The 22315-nt window shown below is 43.7% G+C and overlaps 1 protein-coding gene across 8 annotated transcripts in view; it reads left to right on the top strand.

Moving 5' to 3' along the window:
* The window catches only part of tns1a (tensin 1a), an 81489-nt gene that overhangs the window by 17967 nt on the left and 41207 nt on the right, over positions 1-22315 (top strand). For 6 of the 8 annotated variants that reach the window (XM_054795854.1, XM_054795890.1, XM_054795882.1 and 3 more), the window contains 2 exons: positions 18621-18659; positions 19224-19265. In XM_054795854.1, coding sequence (XP_054651829.1) covers positions 18621-18659; positions 19224-19265 — 81 coding nt within the window. The other 2 variants (XM_054795909.1, XM_054795900.1) reach the window with 2 other exon arrangements.

Genomic DNA, 22315 nt, shown 5'->3' with positions numbered 1-22315 from the left:
TAAGACACTGTCCAACTTGCACTAAGCTTATACTGCACCGGAAAGCTGTATGCATGCGTGCAATATAGTAATACTGAATGTATGGAATATCACACACATCCCCTCCCTGTTTCCCTGCTTTGACTCTTTAAACGTGATTCCAGTGTGTGGTGGTGGAAAAGAGAGGGATGTGGAGCAAATGAAAGGGGAGGAAAGAGGACAGAGCTGGACTAGGCTGCGTTTAGTGGTTTCTGTCGGTCGGGAGCGATGCTGAAAATTGTCGTCACCCTCGTCTCTCCTCAGCCTGCCCTGATTCTCAACCGAAACATCCTCACTGCTCGCCCCTCGACTCAAATGTCTCTGCAGGAATTCAGGCTGAGCGCTGAACGCCGCAAACCAGGAAAAGTCGTTTGCGGTGACTGACGCTGAAAGCGGAAATCTTTTGACGGAGGACGTTCTTTAACTAAACGCTGGTTTTATCTTTCACCGCTGACATTATCACAGTAAATACGTCGGCGGGCATGATTTTATTCCTTCTGTTTATTAGAGGCATTACCATCCCACTCACCAGCCAGTTGCTGGGATGTTTTATGCTGGCGTCCGCACATTTTATGCCGTTTATGACGCATTAATGGGGCCTATTATGATTGGAATGAGGGTGTCAAGAAGGTGTGACGTTGCCAACATGTGTGTCAAGTACAACATTAAATAGCTAATGAAATAAACTTTCAGCTTAAATGCTAAAAAAAATTGAATTATGTATCAATAAAATTATATATTATTAGCACTTCTCATTTTTTTATTTGTATTCTTTGAAATAAAGCTATAGCGTAGAGAAAAACCGAAGGACATTTTGTACATTAAAGACGATGAAACCAACCCAATGGAGGCAAATTAAACTGTATTAGACGTAGACGTAGACTTAGACTTAGACGTAGACTTAGACTTAGACTTAGACTTAGGCAGACTTTATCGATCCACAATGGGAATTGCTTGGTTACAGTTGCTCAATTGCAGAAGAAAAAGACAAACACTCTTAAATAAAATGCAATGTAATATGAAGAAAATATAATAAAATTAAAAAATGTAAGATAAACAAGATTTGCACACTTACAAATAGTGTGCAAAAATATGGCAAATCCAGGTCAACTTACACTTTCTGCAAGGGAGGGCAGACAGTACAGTGCAATAATGTTGTGAACTTTTACCGGCAGGTGAGGTATTGTAGAGCTGGATGCTATGTGGAATGAGTGAAGTCCTATAGCGTTCACTGTGGGAACGGAACTGGAGGAGTATGTTGGACAATGATAATAATGGAGAGCACTTTGTCCCGCGTCCTCCTGTCTCTCACTGTTACAAACACCTCCAACTGAGTGCCGATAACTTGTTCGGCTTTCCGGATCAGTTTGTCCATCCGGTTTATGTCCTTTTTGCTGGTGCTGCTCCCCCAGCAAACCACAGCAAAGTACAGGGCGCTGGTAGAAGATCTCCAGCAGCTCGCTACACACATTGAACGACCTACGCTTCAGTAACAATATGAATTAATATTTTATTCCATTTATTTTATTTAGCTCCGTTTCTGATCTTTACTGAGCAATGCCGGCTGATTTTGTCTTTTCCACTTGTCTTTGCCCGTTTACGTTTTTCACCGGTATGGCGAATTGTTCAGAAATAGGAGACTTGAACAAAGGACGGGTGTCTCCTTAGCTTCTTATGGCTAGCCATGACTTCCACTAGCCAAAGGCTGGGCTGCATTGTTTTGGGCCGCTTTTAGGCACCCTCCCTGGGCTTCTGAAGGTGCTCTGCACTCCTGGATCTGCGCCCCCACGACGATTTTGTCTGCTTTTAGGCACACTACCCAGGCTTGGGGGGGATGCATTGCAACGCCTCCACTTCCACGTTGAATGTACTGTACATTTCCGGGCCCTCACCTTTATTGCCTTCCTAGTGCGTACCGAACCGGAACATCCGATTGCGAATACACGTGTGTCACAGACCGTGCGTTGCTTTGTGTCAACCTAGTATCACTTTTTTTTCTCTGTCTTGGAACGATGCTGCAGTGGCTTTCTGTGCGATTGAAGGCGCGGTGGCTTCAAAAAGATGGAGCTGAGCTTTGGCCGCGTGGGTGCCGGGAGGGATGACGGGGAAGTGGCTGTCTGAATACTTCTAAACAACTGGGCTGGAGAGCAGTTGTTGTGGTCTGGCTTGGTTCCTAAAATACTGCTTGCATGTCTTGGTGTGGCTGCAGCAGTTTCTAACTCGCCCTGGAGACAAATTTATTTGGAAAATCAATAATAAGAAATAAACGGTGGAATACTGACAGACAGGCCCAGAATGGGGCAGCTTTTTAAGCCCACTTTTTATGGTTGAAATTGAATAAATGAAGCAAGAACGTTCACCTGTTACCATTGTGTCCTTTTTATTTATAACACGTTTCAACACTTCGTTGGGCATCGATAGCCACTTAGCAGTGCACTGGTTTCAGCAGTCCTGTCAATCACGCTGACATTGTTCATAGACATCAGAATTCTGTTCTCTGGAAGCGCTTCCTCCTCCACAGCGTTGCTGGACATGCGTCTGGCTTCTCAGCATGCCTTGCAGCACTTGTTTGATTTTAAAAAGTTGTTAGAGATGTGTGTTTATAGCTAGCCTAGTTGGAGCTAACATAGCACAGTGTTCAGTGTTGGAGGAGGAGCGTCTTCCTTTAAGCAAGCTCAAGTGCTTGGCAGTGATTGGTTAATATACAGTGGTGTGAAAAAGTGTTTGCCCCCTTCCTGATTTCTTTCTTTTTTTTGCATGTTTGTCACACTTAAATGTTTCAGATCATCAAACAAATGTAAACATTAGTCAATGTCAACACAACTCAACACAAAATGCACTTTTTAAATGAACCTTTTTATTGTTAAGGGAGGAAAAACATCCAAAGCTACACGGCTTCAAGAACTGCAGGCCTCACTTGCCTCAGTTAAGGTCAGTGTTCATGACTCCACCATAAGAAAGACACTGGGCAAAAACGGCCTGCATGGCAGAGTTCCAAGACCAAAACCACTGCTGAACAAAAACAACATGAAGGCTCGTGTCAATTTTGCTAGAAAACGTCTTGATGATCCCCAAGACCTTTGAGAAAATACTCAAGTTGAACTTTTTGGAAGGTGTGTGTCCCATTACATCTGGCGTAAAAGTAACACTGCATTTCAGAAAAAGAACATCATAGCAACAGTAAAATATGGTGGTGGTAGTGTGATGGTCGGGGGCTGTTTTGCTGCTTCAGGACCTGGAAGACTTGCTGTGATAAATGGAAGCATGAATTCCGCTGAAGGAGAATGTCCGGCCATTGGTGGTGACAGGAGTGTATTTAAATGTGCTTAGTGACCTGAAACATTTAAGTGTGACAAACACTGTATGCTAAGCTATCTGAATTAAACATCGACATCTCACCTGTGCGTTATAGCTGATTAAGCAAATAAGTGTAATCTCTCATAATATACTTCACTCGTCACATCAATTTTCAAATTTTGCGGCTTCACTCTATGAAAGTTTTTCAAAAATATATGAATCAATAAATCACACTGTTACATATTTGAAGCTAATTTAATGTTAAATTAGAATTTCTAAGCATGAAGTTGGCTAACTGAACCAAAATACAATTATAAAGCATTCAGAAGGCACATTGAAACACGTGATGACTTGTAGTATTTTACACTGGTCACTAGGTGTCACTAATGTTACTGTAATGTTTGATGAGACACAAGCACCAGACATGATCACCGGAGCAACAGGCTTTTATTGCAGGTTTGAATTATCTCACAGCAGGCACAATAACATCACAATGACACCCCCAACATCACTTCCTGTCCCACTGAGCTCCCTTAGCACCGGAGCACATTTACAGCAACACACACGAGCACAAGTCCTATTTACGTCTTTTGTAAAGCTGATTATAGTGGTGTTATTTCAACTAATAATGTTAAAAACCATATTTAGAAGGTTGGTAACAGTTTTTATGCTGTAACAATGAAAATATTTCATTTACAATATTTGCTATTATTCACATAATATTTGCTGAAATACTTAACGATTGGGTCTTTAACCAATTAACCGCGATAAACGAGGGATTACTGTACATCTTTAATAATTAATAAATATTATTTATAAAATATGCTGAGGGCCAATAAAAAGCTAGCTGTGTGCTGAAAATGGCCCCCGCCCCGCACTTTGGAGACCCCTGTTATAGCCCGTCATCATTTCTGCTGTGTGTGTGCGTCATCTAATCTGACATGGTGAAATAAATTCATACTTTTGCCTTCATGGCCTCCTCGTCTTCTCGTTTTCACCAACAGGATAAAATCATTGCAATCATGCTGCTAAGCGGGGCATCGTCAATGGAAGAAACGTGAAGATTCTGTGGGCCCATGATTGACAACATAACGTGTTGTACAGAACAGAATAACACATGCTGCTAAATGCTAATTTACCAGCGCCAGGGCCAACCGTGGCTAAGTTAGGGCGCTAAGCAGAGACGTATTACAGCCTATGTATACTTTATACCTTTAGGTATCAGCTGAGATGATAGTGGGTTTCGGGTTTTTTCCTCCTCCGGCCCAAACGTGAAGTGAAAGCGAAGTGACCCACGGGTAATTCTCCCAGTTACCCACCCCAGTCCTGCTGCCAGAGGTGCCATGTCAGAAAGTAAAACGGAATTACTTCAGCTAAGGGCAGTAAAAGATTCGGACAGACAAATGCCATGTGTTCAACCTTTTGACCAGTACTGTAGTTTCCTCATAGTCCTTGTTAACAATCAACATAAAAATGGCCACCGACACAAAACAATATGCAGTATAAATCCAAATAATATAGAAGCAGGTACCTCATCTCTAATGGTGTAAAAAGTGACTGCAATGCACCCAACGCCACCTCGTGTTTGAGGCTCGAATCCACATCCGAACATGTGTGAACGTGTGACTGGGAAGCCTTTAATTTGACATGCGGTCAACAACATGCTCCATAAAATACAAAGCAGCAGCCCTTTAATATTGCAAGAGGCCCAGTTTCAGCCCCATTTTACTGCCTGCAGTCCTGCACAGCTACTGTACAGTATTTATGTGTGAGTTTGGCTGATCGGAAGAAGTATGGAAGGCGCATTCCACAGATACCAATGCGCAGTTAGTAGTGACCGAAAGGACCAGGTCGCGGGTACAACAAAATGAGTTTACTCCGTAGGGTGGCTGGGCTCTCCCTTCGACATGAGGTGAGAAGCACTGTCATCCGGGAGAAACCCGGAGTAGAACCGCTGCTCCTCCACATACAGTATTAAGTGTCTTCCTCCCGAACATTCTGGCATTAAACAGGTTGGTTTTGTTATCCATATACCTCCAAAATATGACTTATTTCAGCTTCTGTAACTTTCATTTGTGTCCTTGTTGGCTTCGTCTTCTTCCCTGGTGAAGTGAATTTTGCTAGGAGCGGCGTCATGACACGCCATGGAGACTTGCGTTGACGTGAGTCGGTGCCCGGTCGTACCGACGGACTTCGGTCGGTGCCTATAAAACTACCGTTACTGGTAGCCATCCCTAGTGGTGGCACACTTAATGTGTACATGCTCAAGTGCTAACTGTGCATTGTTCATCCATCCATCCATCTTCTACCGGTTGTCCGAGGTCGGGTCGCGGGGGCAGCAGCCTAAGCAGGGAAGCCCAGACTTCCCTCTCTCCAGCCACTTTGTCCAGCTCCTCCCGGAGGATCCCGAGGTGTTTCCAGGCCAGCTGAGACACGTAGTCTCTCCAACGTGTCCTGGGTCTTCCTTGAAGCCTCATACCAGTCGGACGTGCCCTGAACACCTCCCCAGGGAGGCGTCCGGAGACATCCTGACCACATGCCTCAGTCATCACATCTGCTTTCTATCAATGCGGAGGAGCAGCGGTTCTACTCTGAGTGCTTCTCACCTTATTTCTAAGGAGAAAACTCATTTCGGCCACTTGTACCCCCAATCTTGTCCTTTCGGTCACTACCCAAAGGTCATGACCATATGCGAGGGTCAGACCGCCTTTCGGCTCAGCTCCCTCTTCACCACAACGGACCGATGCAGAGTCCGCATCACTGCAGACGCCACACCAATTCGCCTGTGGATCTTGCGTTCCATCCGTGAGCAATCCCCGACCCGGAGATGGCACGCCACCCTTTTCAGGGCAAGAACCATGGACCATGGATCCATTTTCCATCTGCGTATTAGTCATTCCAATATTAAAATACGAATGTCACTTTTTTCCCCGCTGGCAAATGATAAGATTGGAAGCACTGACATGTGAACGTGCGCCGCATGTGCACCCTCTTAAAATAGTTTTGACATTTGCTCTGTTTTGGCAGTTTTGTCTTTTTGGTCAAACTTAAAACAAACAGTAAAACCGGCATCGAGGGAGGCGGTGAGCGGCTCTCAAGAATGTTGGCACGAAATGAGCACAACCATCTGAGCATGAAAATGAAAAAGGTAGCGCAGTAGCAGGGGAGGAGTGAACACACACACACAAACTCGTTGCATCGCTGCTGAAGTCACGCCTCCCTGCTCCTCCTTCACAAACGCAAGACTGTTGCCGCGGTGCAAACATGTCGCATCAGAGAGGCGTCACCGCGTGTCTCCATAGTGATGCCCTTCAGCGCCACAGACGCAGCGCGACTGGCAGACAGGCGGCCTCATAACCTGCTGCGGTTTGATGACTGACAGCCTAATTAACCTTCATCTTTCCTGGAGGTCGTGAACTAAGTTCACCTCAAGTATGTGAAAGATATTACATCTTCAAGTACGTTTGTTTTTGCTCCCACTTTTCATGATCTGGACCCAGAATTCATCAACTTTTTCGATGTACACAAAAGGCCGATTTCTCTCGTATATTGTATCTCTCGTATATTGTATATATATCCGTTCACCGTACAGGTGTGGCAAGATGCTACTTGTATGATTATTGCACAGGTGTGCCTTACGCTGGCCACAATAAAAGGCTCCCAACGCTGCGGTTTTAATGTATTGGATTGAATACGGCACGCTCCCTCACGCTTTGGCATCGTGCTGTGGAATAACACTGCACATTTTTGGGGTGGCCTTTTATTGTGGCGAGCTTAGAGGGATAGCTGGGATTTTTTGACATGAAGTGGTATGACATCCCCAGCAGCAGTGTAGTGCACCAACAGTGACTTACCAAGCCCCCACTCGGCCCCGTGAGTCCGATTGTGGCCGGATTTCCGTGACAAGGAAGGCCGTTCCGCTCAGTAGCTGTGGCCGCTTAAGTAAAGAGTTCGGCTTCTCAAAACAATATGCGTTCAAAAGAGACATTTGCATCATAGAAATCAGAAGGAAATCACGGTGTTTTGTGGTTAAATACGGCCTGTTATTAGTCAAGAAAAATATGCAAATCGAAATTTTACGTGTTTTTGTCTAAATGAGCTAAAATGCAAATATTAGGCATTCAGAAGACGCATTCAAAAATGATATGTAGAACACACAAGCACCAGACTTGATCGCCAAAGCAACTGGCTTTTATTGCAGGTTTGAATGATCTCACAACAGGCACAATAATCACTAACACGGGCTGCTGCTGCAGCCGTAACCCACGCAAAGCTAAAACTCAACTCTGAACCCCCGACGTCACTTCCTGTCCACCGCCCACTCAGCTCCCCAAGCACTGTGACACATTTACAGCAGTCACAGTCTTAAATGTCTTAAGGGGTGTTATTTCATGTCTGGAGGGCTCTAATAATGTTAAAAAAAACATATTTAGAAGGTTGTAAACAAGTTTTCCATGCTCAAACTCCAGGAACTAAGGAACCCAACAGTGCGGAAATTCGGTTATCACGGTCGGGTCTGGATTGCAATAAAAGAGGGATGACTGCATAGTGATTCACATGGCTGACTCTCCCACAGCCAGAGTGGGACTGATTCTTGCCCAGTGGCCAGTGGCCGTCATTTCTCATGATGCTGAACAGGAACAGCGGCATAGAAAGTTGACGGACAGTTCAGCACTTCTTGCGTTGTCCTGCAAACAATCAGCAGATCGACGAAAACTGAAAAGTACGAAAACCGAGGCAATTTGACACGACATCGCAATACAAGTGTTTGTGTTTTGTCTGACATTATGTTATTTACCTGTTATTTACTGTTATTGGCGGGTGAGTGATTCAGACGTGCCCGTTTCTAATGCAGTTTCACGATGCTGTTGATGCAATGAGAGTTATTCTCACTGCCAGCAGCTACGGGAGGATAGCAAAGGCAGAAGGAGTGCAGACAGGAAAATTAGACAGACGGGGATCAGAGAGGCAAGGATGCAGTTACTGCCTCGCTTTGGGCACCAAGCAGCCCCGAGCCACTTTCTTGGCCTTATATAGTGTGTTTGGACACTACTTGGCAGTCAGAATAGAAGCCTGAGCCAGCAGCACAAAGAGTGCATCCTGGTCCAGTCGGAAGGCTGCACACCGAGTTCAGTAGCGCTCTGGCACACGTCCGGGATTACTGCTGGTGTTTTGAGCAAGGGGGGAGCTGTGGCCGAGGAGGAGGGCAAAAGTATATGTATTTGGTGCTCCCTCTCTTGCCCCCGTCCTCGCCTGAGGTGGTGAGGGTGGTGGGTGTTGTGCAGGCAGTGGAAATGCGGAGGTAGAACCCAGACAGAGCTGGAAAGAGTGTTGCACCAGTGTACAGGTAAGAGTTGTTTTTAGGGTGCTTTGGGGGTTTGCATGACTGATCTTAGAATGCTTTAGAATGTGCTGTGGTGTTAAAAAGATTTTTGATATTGATGTTAAACTGCATGCCCCCCCCCCCCAAATGCTGTTATGCTTACGCGGGCAGTCAAATGTGCATCTTTTTCTTAGTGGAGCTGCATGGTTTGAGTCACTTTTCCCCTCTCAACACCCCCTCTCAGTCCTGACAAGACTGATGTTAGCAATCACTTACCTTTGACCTTTGGCCAGCAACAGGGGTAGCAGTCAAACATGAGTGGTCGAGAGGTCACTCAGCTTGTGCGCCCTGTTTCCCACTTAACGGGCCAGACAACAGACTGGAATGCAGGTTTACTGCACCGTCACTGGGCACTGCAAAGTCTGCCCGTGTTCTAAATTTGCTTTAAAACCTCCAGAGAACACTTGCCACCTTTTCTCACCTTGCCCATAGTAAGAGAGAGAGTCATGTCTCCCTTGTGCGTCGTAATGTGAAGACATATGCTAATAGAACAGCTGTTTGTCTCCCCTTATAGAACCGGGTTCCCCTCAGGGAAGGTTACATGCTCACCCATTAGAGAGCACCCCCAAGAGAAATGTGGAAGAATTGTATCAAATCATGTGCTGAAAATGGTTGTTCACGCTAAATGTTAAACAAGCAGGGCTTGGGGAAGGTAGTAGCGGACGAAGAAGGCAGCTCGCTGCATTCCTTTGCCGATAAGTGAAAAACACGCGCTGCCAGAAATAAATTTGTGTATAGAGTTGGCCTGCAAAGAATCCTTACAAGATGACATTCCATCACATCGCTTGTTTTTGTCCTGGTTTGACTGTGCTTTTAGTGGTCTACTGAGGGACAACATCCTGTGTCTGAGGACTGCACAACATCATGTGAAGGTTCCGGGTCTTTTAAGTGTGCTGCACACCAGCCGGACCCTCAAATCTTGCAAATCAGGAGAGCTTTGGTTGAAAAAGATGTTGTGAATGTTGGCTCTTTCCCACAATTGACAGCCTGATGAAATGACCTCACGTTTATGACATGCAATCACAGCGTGTAACGCCACTGCGGCCTTTTCCAATTGGAAGGTTTTCCGTCTGTGTCCAAAGCAAGCCGCAATTGCACATCTGATCTTCATCAGTTCCTCATTTAAAGGTCTGTTTTGTAGAAGTAGTAGTGATTGGCTCACTCATCTCTCGTTGCGGCCTGACCGTGATCCAATAGCTACTTTCCCACTCATCCGTGGTCCTCGGCCTCTTGTGCGTCTGCTTTGTGAAGTTCCTCTTGGACCAAAGCCGTCACACAACTGTGGCGGTTGGGAGGTGAACTCTTGTTTGTAGAATGGCTTCAATAAGAAGGCCATTTAGATAACACATTGTCCGACAAATTATTGTCGATAATCAATATTATTGACAGTTTTTTCCACGGTACATTGTATCAAAAGCAATAAACTTGAATTTCTGAAGAGTATTTAACATTGTAATTGAGCTTTTAAATAAATTAAACAAACAGCATTACAAAAAAGACAAAAAAATGGACTCTCGGTCTCTTTTAGCAAAAATTGCACTTAAATAAAAATCACAATAATAACCCATAATAGAAAATAGAGCCTGTCCCTGTTAAGAAAAAAAACACACACGCAGTTATGTAGTGTATTGTTAAACTAATGGAGGAGGTCATATTTGAGCTGGCCCACATATCTGTGGTGGCGGAATAAAATGCAATGTTTCTGATGTTCTTCAACACGTCTTCTCTCACTGGGTTACACAGTTCAGGAATTGCTGTTTGTGACACGTACATGTGCATTGTACCAGGCAATTCTTACTGTCTGTCAATTTACCGAAAAGGGTTACATTTCTTTTGCAATGTAGCACCATTTTGCGCTGTTTCGTTTTATATTTACTTTGCCGGTTGACTGTCGGGATGAAAGCTCTGCTGCACCTCCACACTGGAGCTTTTGTGCCTCCATTCATATTAGCTTGCTAGTTTGCTTGCTAACTTGCTAACTGCTTGCACGCTGTCTGTGTATCCACTCACCAGTAGCCCCGCTATCACTAGTAGCCCCGCCTCCACAAAGAGGCTGAATGAGAGGAGGATTCACTCTCTCCGTTCATTCCACTTGTTGTTTTTATCATTCGATTAATCGATCGTGACAGGCCGAGTGTGAATGATGAAAAACATTAACACGTATATAAAATTAAATATAAAATTTGTGTGATTGGTCATCTCCCAACCCAAAGGTTGCTGGTTCGATCCACGGTCCTCGTGTAGTTGTTAAACGTACATTTGACTTGAATGTACAGGACTTTTTTATAATTTTTTTTTTTAAATCCCACATTTTCCATAATTCAGTATTTTCTGTGACATTTCTCCCATTGCAAACGCATGGACAATTTCAATGTGGAAATTTGACATTTAAGATAACATGTTTCTGTGCACGGCGGCATGGCTCAGGTTGTGAAGCGGTCGTTTCCCAAACTGCTGGTTGCCGGTTCGATCCTCAGTCGATGAACGGACTTCAACACACTTCTAGGATATATCAACATTTATTCTGCATTTCAGTTCAGCGTCAGCATTTCAGCATTCGCACACAGTTTCTACTGCAATGGCTTCATCTGGTTATTCTTCTACTTCGGAGGTGTCCAAACGTGTCCACGAGGGCCACATATTGATCAATGGAAGGATGCAAGGGCCACTTTGATGTTTTGGAGTATTTGGCCAACATCTTAGCACCCCTGGTGGGCAAAACACCACATCACATCCAAACCTCAATGGACTTTGTCAAGAAAATCAGACACTTAAAACTGGACAAAAATGAAACTGGTTTCTTTTGATGTCACCTCCCTGTTCACCTGTATTCCAACCCAGGATGCAGTGGAAACCGTGAGGCAGCGTTTACACCTCGGCCACACCTTCCATGATAGAGCCGCTATCAACCCAGAACAAAAATGTCATTTGCTGGAACTTTGCCTCAGTACAACACATTTTCAATTCATGGGAACTTTTTACAGACAAAAGCACAGTTGTGCTATGGGGTCACCAGCATCCCCTATCGTGGTCAACCAAGGAAAGGAGGGCTCTTAACTCCTGTAAGTGAACAGCACCAAGTCACTGGGACAGATATGTGGATGACACATGGGTTAAAATTAGAAGCCAAGAAGTACGGAGCACATGACCTCAGTGGACAAAAACATCAAGTTCACACGTGAGGATGTCAAAGACAATACGTTGGCTTTTTTGACTGTGACGTTCACATTGCAGATGATGTTTGTGTTTACAGAAAACCCACACACTGACCAATACCTCACCAACCGCTGGAACACACACTGGGCGTTATCAGATCCCCTCAACACAGAGCTGATCATGTTCCCACCAGCCCACGGGCCAAAGACAAAGACCATCTTAGGGATGCCCTCAAAACCTGTGGTTGCCCAAACTGTGTGCATCTCCTTCCCGAAGGAACAAAAGCAAGGTGGATGAGGAAGAAAAGTGCAACAGACGCAATAACATTGTCGTGCCGTGTGTGTCAGGCCGTGCACTTCAAACCTGCTAACACTTTGAGACAGAGGTTGGTACACCCCAAAGACAGGACCCCCCCACACCCAGAAGAACAATATGCTGTCCACTGCAGTGAGGAATGCGACGATTTTTACTTTGGGGAAACTAAGCAGCCACTGAGGAAGGGCGTGGCACAACACAGATGGGCTAACTCTTCTGGACAAAAATGTACACATTTTGGACAGAGAAGAAGGACGTTTTTTAAGAGGAGTGAGAGAAGCCATCTACGTTAAGGTAGAGAACAAGGTTCTCAGAGTAGAGCTGTCCTATCTAGTCTGACCGGTGTGTGTCTCACCTAGTCTTTGAGCATGAACTAGACGAGAGCTGTCCTATCTAGTCTGACCGGTGTGTGTCCCACCTAGTCTTCGAGCATGAACTAGACGAGAGCTGTCCTATCTAGTCTGACCGGTGTGTGTCCACCTAGTCTTTGAGCATGAACTAGATGAGAGCTGTCCTATCTAGTCTGACCGGTGTGTGTCCCACCTAGTCTTTAAGCATGAACTGATGAAGCCTGCTCGGATGAGAGGCGAAATGTCTTGTAAGACAACCTGAACAGTCCAGTCGTGATCGATTGAATGCCCTGAGAATGCTAATTGCACAGTGTGATTGTTGCCCAGGTGTGCCCTCGGCTGGCCACAACAAAAGGCCACTTCAAATTGCTGCAAAAATCTGGGGGGAACGTCTTGTGTTGTGCACAAGACGTTGACACGTCTTATAAGATCATCGCGTCGTATGAACGCATGGTTTCTTTAAGCCTGGTCGTGTGCAACCCTTGCCTCTTGTCATCCGCCACGCGTCGTCATTAATTTGTCTGCTCTTCTACTTCCCTTTGATTTAACACCTTTGTGAATGTGCAACAGAATGTACATTAGAATATGCAGCAAATTCCACACTTGCCAAAACGTCAAACCGGAGAGGAACAGGCTCTCGACTGTCATGGCGCTGCATGGATTTGGTCCCCCTCCAAGGAAAACAGAGAGGCAGCGAAGCTTAAATCCCTCCAAAGAGGCTTTGTGAGCTTCGGTCCTTATTTGGCCGCCACTGAGAGAGCATGGAATTCACTTTCTCAGGCGGGCTGCCATCCATGTGGCATTAGGTCCTGTGGGGGCAGGAGGGTTCTTTAGGGGATTGTGGGTGTGGAAGGACTGTTTGTGAGATAATATATGTTGGGCTGAAGATGATCTTGGGGTGAAAGTTGAAGGACAACTTCCTGGTTATCTCTGCTGGAATAGTTGGACTACAGAAAAGATGGGCGGGTTTTGGGGAAACAGCCGCCCCTCGGCTGAGACGCTTGACCTTTTTCAGGTTACCAATGAATGTTTGGTTATCACATTTTTGGGGGATGGGTTACACCAGGGGTGTCCAAAGTGTGGCCAGGGGTCATGTTTTGGGTTTTTTTTGTCCCACAGCACATTCTAATAATAAAATTAAACACACAAAAAAATAAAAAAAACCAGCAAAAAATAATAAAAAAAGAAACTCAAGTAATTGAATGAGAATAATGTTGAAATATTAGCACAATAAAGTCAGAATATTACAGAAAAAAGTTAAGTTAAGTTAAGTTAAGTTAAGTTAAGTTAAAAGTTACAGAAACATAAGAAAAACATAATATAATATATGACACATTAAATATTAAAGTAAAAAAAACCTAAAGTTCAAGTTCAAATATCAACTAATTCAATCCCAGCCAAATATCAGTTCCCGACTAACAAAAAAAGGGAAAAAAACAGCTTTTTTTGTGAAAAGATACATTTCAAGCATAACTTTCACTTTGGCACAAATATTTTTTACTTTTGTGGCAGCTCAAATATCTAAACAACTCTACCACGACAAAACAACACAGAAAAGAGGTTGTTTTACATCAAGATAATTTTTTTTAACAAATATAATACCATGAACTATCTACAATTTTCACATTTGGAACGAAACTATGTGTGTGCACGTGTGCACACGTGTGTGTGTTTTGTGAAATTTTCCTCCAATGCTGCACGCTACACCCCTCCACGCTCTCACACCTCCTCCTTCCTTTCACGTGTGATTTTTCCATCCACATGAGCTCTGCCAAGCTGTTCTCAAATGCACTTCTGCCGCCTTGTGGCCGTTTTTATGGCTTAAAAGTGCTCTGAGGTGAAATGCATTAGTGGTGAGGTGCATCATCACCTCTTTTTTTCCTCTCCCGCAAAAAAACGTAAAAGACGTAGAAATACGTTGTTGGGATCGGGCGTTGGGGATTCTAAATATGTATAACTACATCTTTGGTATTGAATGAGTTCAACAAGAAAATGAAGTAATTTTATGAGAATAAAGTTGAAATATTGGGACAATAAAGTCATAAAATGACAGAAAATAGTTGTAACATTATGAGGAAAAAAAACATGTAAATATTAAAATAAAACTAATTCCTAAAATGAATTGAATTTTAAGTTGAAATATTAAAGAAAACAGACGTTATTTGCTCAAGTTGTCATATTATGAGTTGCGAGTTGCAATTTTTGGACAGTTAGGTTGTGAAAAGCTTCTAATATTACGACAATGAAGTCAAAATATGCAAATATAAGTCATAAATTACAAGAAAATATAAAACAACAGCAGAAAAGTGTAATTAAGGAAGAAAAGTTTACACTACCAATACACTTTTTCACCTGTATCACAAAGCTGAAGGCTGCTGTTTTTTTAACGATATGTAAAAGGTAACCAAAAAGCAACCAACACGTAACCTTTTAGAACGTAACTGAAACCGCCCACGGCAACCATGCAGCAACCAGCAGGTACCCAAAAAACAACATCCATCCACCTGTTGAGGGAACGTTACGAGACCATCGAGGGAACCAACCATGTAACCATCACGCAACGTAAAAAAAAAAAAAACGTAACAAAAACTTTCCACTGCAACCAAGGGGCAACCAACAGATTTTCTTAACGTTTTGGCAACCAAAAATGGCTGGCTGGGCTTCTTTGTGAAATGTCAAAGTGGCCCTTAAAGCCTTTGATTTTTCATGATTCGGCCCTCGATGGAAATCGTTTGGACACCCCTGGGTTACACAAACAAACTCAACGCCGAGGCACGTGGCGGAGCCTCTCTGAGATCACGCCACTTTTATTTGTCAAAGCCAGCGAAAACCCCAGGAAGCTTCCCACTCCAGCCACCATATTAGGACGTAGTCAGAGTAGACGCAGTCAGGAATGTTAACTGTGAAGGTCTGTCATCAGGCCTCTCTCGAGTCTTCATACCATCATCACCGTCGCCTTTTGACCTTTGGCCGGGTACAGATGGGTACATGTCACATGCTGTTGTAAATAAAATGCCATGCTCTAATGGTGCTGCTCCCGGGCACAAAGATGGATGAATGTCAGTGGTGGCCGCAGGACGCCAGGCGAAGAGCACTTTAACTCATTCCGTACCAAAGACGTATTCATACTTCTTTTTTTTTCAACCCGAACCCGCTTACATTTTGTTGCGCAAGTCAAAAAGAGGTGACTTTTCAAACAGTTTTAAGCCATAAAAACGGCCACAAGGTGGATGAAGTGCATTTGATAAGCGCTCGGCGTGGATATTTTGCATGTATCAACACGCTCGGCAGCAAGGAGGAAGTGGGAGAGCGTGAAGGAGTGTAGCATGCAGAAGGTTACGTGTTGTAGGGACACTTTAACACATGCACGCGCACACACGTGTGTGCACACGCGCGCACACACGCAGTTGAAAATTGTATGCCGTTGTATTTGTAAATAAATTGTTATTTTGATTGTTAAACAACCCTTTTTTGTGTTATGTTGCGGTGCAGTTGTTTTGATATATTTTTTAGTTGGGAACTGATATTTTCCTGAAACTTACCTATGTTCTACTGCTGATTACTAAAGAACGCAAAAAGGTAGAAACAAACGAGTCCAATCTTTCTCTTGGTAGGTTCTATGTGTATATAGCAATATGACACAATATTCTGCGTGCCTTGAAAAATCTGTGAAAATGGGCTGAAATGGAAGGTCCTGGAGGGGTTGAATTTGGAAAAACGGCTGGGATTGAATGAGTTAGCGTGGAAGCTAAATGGCGACTTTTGAGTCAGATCATTTGGGGCTACGACTCAGGCTTTCGTCAGTGATCTTTTTCAGGCCCACGCTCACGTTGCGTATCAACACGCGCCACGTGAGTTGCGTCCGACGACTCCTGTATTTTGATATGGCCGGGCATAACAACGCAAAGCCGACCGGGCTTTGTTTCCTCAGCGCAAACTCATTATGTCTGCTTCCTTCCCTGCCGCGCCTGTCGGCCCCTGATAGTGCACATCATCTCACTGCGCACAAACTTGCAGCAGCTCATGTTTATGCGTAAAGTTCCTGTGCTGGCTGGATCCTAATCAGCGACGTGCGGCGTCGGGACAGTCATACAGACTATTAGGAGCCGCGCTTGTCATGGATACTCGCAGCATGCGGTGATGGCCTTCCTACTATTTAAAGATGCAACATCAGAAAATGTTATGACTGCCGCTCTTACTCTGATGCAACGTTATGATCAGAGGATCAGAATCTGCTGTTGCCTGTTACTCTCTGCAGGGACACGCAACACAACCAGAGATGCTCGATGTTGACTTTTTACCCATATCCCAACAGATATCGATATTGTTAGTGGTAGGTGAAATGGAAATGTCATGGTTGGAATTGTGACATTATTGCGGCATAGTGATGATAAAAATGAATCTTGGACAACATTTGGTCTCTTCTCTGTTGATAATCCTGGATATTGTGGGAAAAAGGACACACAAACAAAGAAAATGAGCGGGACCTGATATGAACTGCAGTTGCGTTCCTTAGTTTGATTTGCAGTGGTAGTCATTATTGATGTGCTGTTTGAACGACACGGATAACGTTGACAAAGTACAGGACCTTTGGAAATCCAATAACAATTGTTACCTTTTGTGTTCACTGGCATCACACGCGTTATTTAGCGTGGCAAACGCCTTATGTTGAGCCTCTAATGCACACCATCTGCATAGAAGCAAGCTAGGCTATAGTCACGGGGCCAAATGAATCGAAAAATCATGCAGTGTCCAATCATCATGACTGTTATCACGGACATGTCTGTTTTATGAGTGGAAGGGCTTTATTTGTTTTTTTATGACGTGTCGATGATTGAACACTGTAAAAAAAAAAAAAAAAGACTTTTGAGTGCACCTCAACTTTAAATGATGACTCTTTTGGCGGATTTTTAGCCAGCAGGTTTGAAGACTGTGCCGTAATGGTGTACTACGCTCACACTGCAGAAACAGCCATACTTGAAACAAGCCCACATTATATTAAAATGAGACAACTTTTCTGATTTCTAGCAAAAAAATGAGCTTGGCTAGAATTCTTATATCTAGAATATTTTTCTTGTGACTTTTACGGATATAGTGAGGCCTAACACAGGAGAGATGTTCTTAATCACATAGCTAGATTTCAATAAAATGCTCTTATTCCAACATGGACAATTGTTATCATCCATACTGTTGGAATGTGGAAGAAGGCAGAGTAAACAAAGAATACCCACGGGGGGGTGCTGGTTACGCACACAGGTGTTGCCTGATTGTGGGGCCAACATGCTAACCTCTCGGTCACCGTGCAGCGAATGTCTCTTCTTGTCGGCATGTTAGCTATGTCGGTTACGCCTTCAGCAGTCTGAGCTTTTCAACAAGCGCGAAGCAAATCATATGGATGGAATCTTTTTTTTTTAAAGAAAAAGTGCGGTTGTATCTAAAATTCACATAATTTAGGACAACCAACTGTCGTAAACACTATTCAGATAGTGTTTACTTTTTTGGCAGGATTTGCATGTAAATTCACTATGTTTCAGGTTTATAAACTAAATGAAAAGAGAGATTTTCTTGAATCAAGTTGAATAGTTGTACACATTTACACGGGTTTTATGACTAGATTTCATATAATAAATGGTGGTTCACTCTCGGAAAGTTGCTGTGCAGCCTTCACATTGGTCCCAAATCAGCAAATCTTTTAGAAATGCTTGCTTAAAATGGGCCTTTTTTTACTTTCTTGAAACGTAGCTTTTGCAGTGTAGATATATTTTCCGTGTGTGGGTCCCTTCTTAAATTTTACAAGTTTGGAAACCAGTTTGAATTTAATTTAACTAACTAGTTTAACTAGCTAATGGCAAAAATATCTTCAGAATTAATTTTTTTTTTCTCAAGTGAAAATTGCTAGACAAGGTATTTTTTCTTTTTAGGAAAAAACTAAAAACTTAAAATGGGACTGTTAGTTTTTGCAGTGCATTCAACACGTCTCCCGTCGCTTATTAGAAAAAACAGTACCAATACGAACAGCTATCTCATTTTTTCTGCCAATATCGACACCCCTAAACACAACAGCTGAATAGACCCTAACTGACCTGTTTCCCCTCTCACAGGTCACCACAGCGTGTCAAACAGGCACCAACTATGAGCTGGTGAGTACGACGCACAGAGCATGAATAGCGGCATGAAGGAAACGTCTGAAATCCAATGATCCCTCCTGGCCTTGTGTGCAAAGCCACACGCATGCAGCCAGTCTGCCTTTTCCAATGGCAGTCACGAAGGCACATTTGCGTCCTGTGTCAGTTGCAGACGTGTGAAATTCAGGATGGTGTCAGGAGTTTGGCTTCTTGCTCATCTTCGGAGATGTGACCAAATTAGGAACATTCCAAGCCCCAGTCACTACTTTGCACGTATTTACTTTGGACGTGGGCCCTTTGAAATGACTGCTGCGGCTTGTTAAACAGTCTGTAGTCTTGTTTATGGAGCTCAACCAAGGCCCTCCGCTTCACCAAGACATTTTCCTCTGCTTCCACGTCTGGGCCGTGACTTGTTGCTTTTTTTATGTCACACTCCTGTTTCAGCAGTGCACACAACCACCATGTAGCATCTTGCATCCATATGCACATAAATAATTTGAAATACATAAAAGGTCTGATACCGCGGCGACACTACGCATCCGGTGACTAAGCAGCCCTCTGTCTGCTTTCTCTCCACAGCCTCCCACTCCTCAGCTGCCGTTAAAGCATGTAGATACTCCGGTAAGTACTTGCTGGCTGCACAACAAGGCACCGGCCTCGCGGCGGCCGTGTACAGCCGACTGGCCAGTGGAAGGATGGCTGGCAGCTTGCGTGGTCTGAAGTACACAACAAACACACGCTGACACAGCAGTCAGTTCTGGGCTACTTTTGGGGGAATTTTGTCCATCATCCACGATCCCTATGTGGGACATGAACACATACGCCGTTCTCTTTTATGTCTTTTATGTCTCATAGGTCGTGTGCAGGAGTGGGGGGTACATGGCTTTTGGAGGGGTATGCCAAAATTTGAAATCCAGTTGAAAAATTGCAAGAATGTACATTTTGCACTGTTGGATCTTAAAGAGCTTCTGAGTAGAGCGTGAAAATGCAACAAGAAGAAATAGGAGTGAGACAAAAAAAACGTTGAGTAAGCAATTTATTGCAAACAAGCGTTAAAGTGAAATAGGCTGTTCACCAGCTGATCAAAAGTTTAAGACTGTAGCTCAAAAAAAAAATGAAACGCCCCTAAAATGGAAATAAAATGTATAAAAAAAGGAGTGAGTGATGAGCAGCTGTGCCATTCTTGTTAATGAGCTGAAGAGGGCATCCACTGTCTGGAACTGATGTCCGTTTTTGTAAATCCAAATGTTCTCAAAGGATGTAGATGAGGGGAACACACAGGATGGTCCAAAAGAGTGAGCTTATTCCTCCGGAAGAAGTCCTTTGTGAAGTGCAGCGTTGTCCTGCTGAAAAAACCAGTCACTACCACACAGACGAGGGCCTTCAGTCATGAGGGATGCCCCCTGCAACGGCTCCACATAGCCAGTCGCCATTTGACGCCCCTGCACAACCTGAAGCTCAATTGTTCCATTGAAGGAAAAATCACCCCAGGTGCCGTCTGATGGTTATTGGATTGCACTCGGCACCAGGAGCAACCTTCATTTGGGCCGAGGATTGCTGAGAGAGAGAAACCTTGTGTTTGTCATTTGGTGTTCCCCGTGGACCAAATGGAGCTTGTTGGACTCAGATGATCGACGTAGTGTCCGCCAGTTTACACCTGTCGAGCACGAAAAACATAGAATTACAGCAGATTGCGTCAGGTAACGACCAACAGGAACAATCATGGTGAATTGTGTGTCTGTCGTCTTACTTTGTGTACATTTACAGCTGTTCCCTGATGATGCTTTGGGAACAAAGCGGGAGGGAAATGCGGCGCCGCTAACTGACATGCTTGCACTAAAAGCAGCAGCGGTAAAGCTTCTAACTCCAATATTCAATTTGTTTTTCACTGAAAGTTGACAATAGTAACCTGGAAGTACTAGACTCCCCTCTCCTTGGAATCCATAGGGTTGCTCTTGGTGCACAGTGGGAAGAAGTGATGGAATGTTTTGGGTTGTTTTTTTCCACTCTCCATCGAAGACATATCAATATGAAACATTTCCTGTCAAACTGACCACAGTTGGGATTGTTTGGGGCTTGTCTTGAGTCAGGGGAATTTTCTGTCCTGATTGTTAAAATCAGCCCCTGGCTCCGGAGACGATAGAACCTGCATGCCCAGACTGTAAATCAGAGGTACGGACAAAGAGCTCAAGTTTTTCATCTCCCAATTACAGCTGCACAACCACCAGGACGCCAAAAGAACCAGTTGGTTGTGCTATTCTCAGCTCAGGAACTCCATTCTGAAGGGTAATTACGGTCAGAAGCGCATGTTTACTGAGCAAAGGAAGCTCACGTCAACACTTGGCTCGGGAAGAAGGGACAGACTGCGATGGGGGGAGCTGGGAATAACGACCGATAATGAGACAGAGGGAGGAGTAGCAGCAAGGAAGGGAGACAATGTTAAGAGAAGACAGTCGAGAGGGGAAAAAAACATCACCATTTTAGCAAAAGTAGCGTTATCTAGCACCCATCATGGGAACCCGCACCGACCAGCACGCTGGGTCACCGCACATGGATAGCTTTCATTTTTGATTTTGATATTCCAAATAAAACGCAGCAAAAGTCTTGCGGAGCTATGCCTCTGGGCGGCTCTTTTCGGAGACGTTTAACCTGCCTGCGCTCAACCTGGAGGTGGAGCACGGGTCACTTGGTCAACAAGGTAAGCCACGCCCACACTGACCAGCAGACTTTTTGTTGTTTGTGAGCACTTTTACACGCCGACCTTCACTTGCACTGGACATGCGGCCTTCCATCCATCCTTCCAACAGCGTCCATTGTTTGGGGGCGTGGGGTAGCTGGGGGCCTTTCTACAAGATTTTGGAGTAGAATTGTCCCAAAATGTAAGATTTTCCAGAGGAACTAAGGCAGGGGTCTTCAAACTGCACTTTGTGACTCATTTATTATTGGCCCAAATATCATTAAACACGAACAAAAACCAGCAAAAATGGGAAAAATACAGCAAAAATGTCAAGAAAAAAGCTAACATGTTGATACTAATAATAACACAAAGCTTTGGCTTTAAATATATGTAAATAGTTGTTTTGTAAAATAAAATAAAAATATCAAAGTGGTCCCTGCATCCTTTGATTTTTCTGTATGCGTCTGGAAAAAGTTTGGACACCCCTGAACTAAGGGGTTTAGTCATGTCTCAGTACTTGTCTTATAAATCATGCTGTTTCATGGTTGAATACGGCCTCGTATTAGTCAGAAAAAATGCATCTTTAAGCAAATTTTACATATTTTTGCAATTTCTGTCCATTTTTGCATGAAAATGGATGATTACCTCAAATACAAATAGGCATTCAGATGAATCAAAATATCTGCATATTTAAGCACATTTTACATATTTTTGCCAAAATGTTTTGCCATTTTTGCTTGAATTAAGCGTTTTCAAGCATAAAAATGGCTAAATTACCTAAAATACAAATGTAAGGCATTCAGAATTGTCAAAAAACTATGAATATTTAAGCGAATTATATGTAGTTTTGCCAATTTTTTTTGCCATTTTACAGCAACACAAACAAGCATGACTCTTTATTATGTCTTATATGTCTTATTTTCTCTTATTATGTACTACTATATTAGGTAAGACAAGTGTAAAAGTGACTATAGGGGTGTTAGTTCAACTCTAG

This window comes from Dunckerocampus dactyliophorus, chromosome 1, assembly GCF_027744805.1.
Source record: "Dunckerocampus dactyliophorus isolate RoL2022-P2 chromosome 1, RoL_Ddac_1.1, whole genome shotgun sequence".
NCBI classification, from domain to species: domain Eukaryota; kingdom Metazoa; phylum Chordata; class Actinopteri; order Syngnathiformes; family Syngnathidae; genus Dunckerocampus; species Dunckerocampus dactyliophorus.
This window is presented reverse-complemented; position numbering and strand designations above follow the sequence as displayed.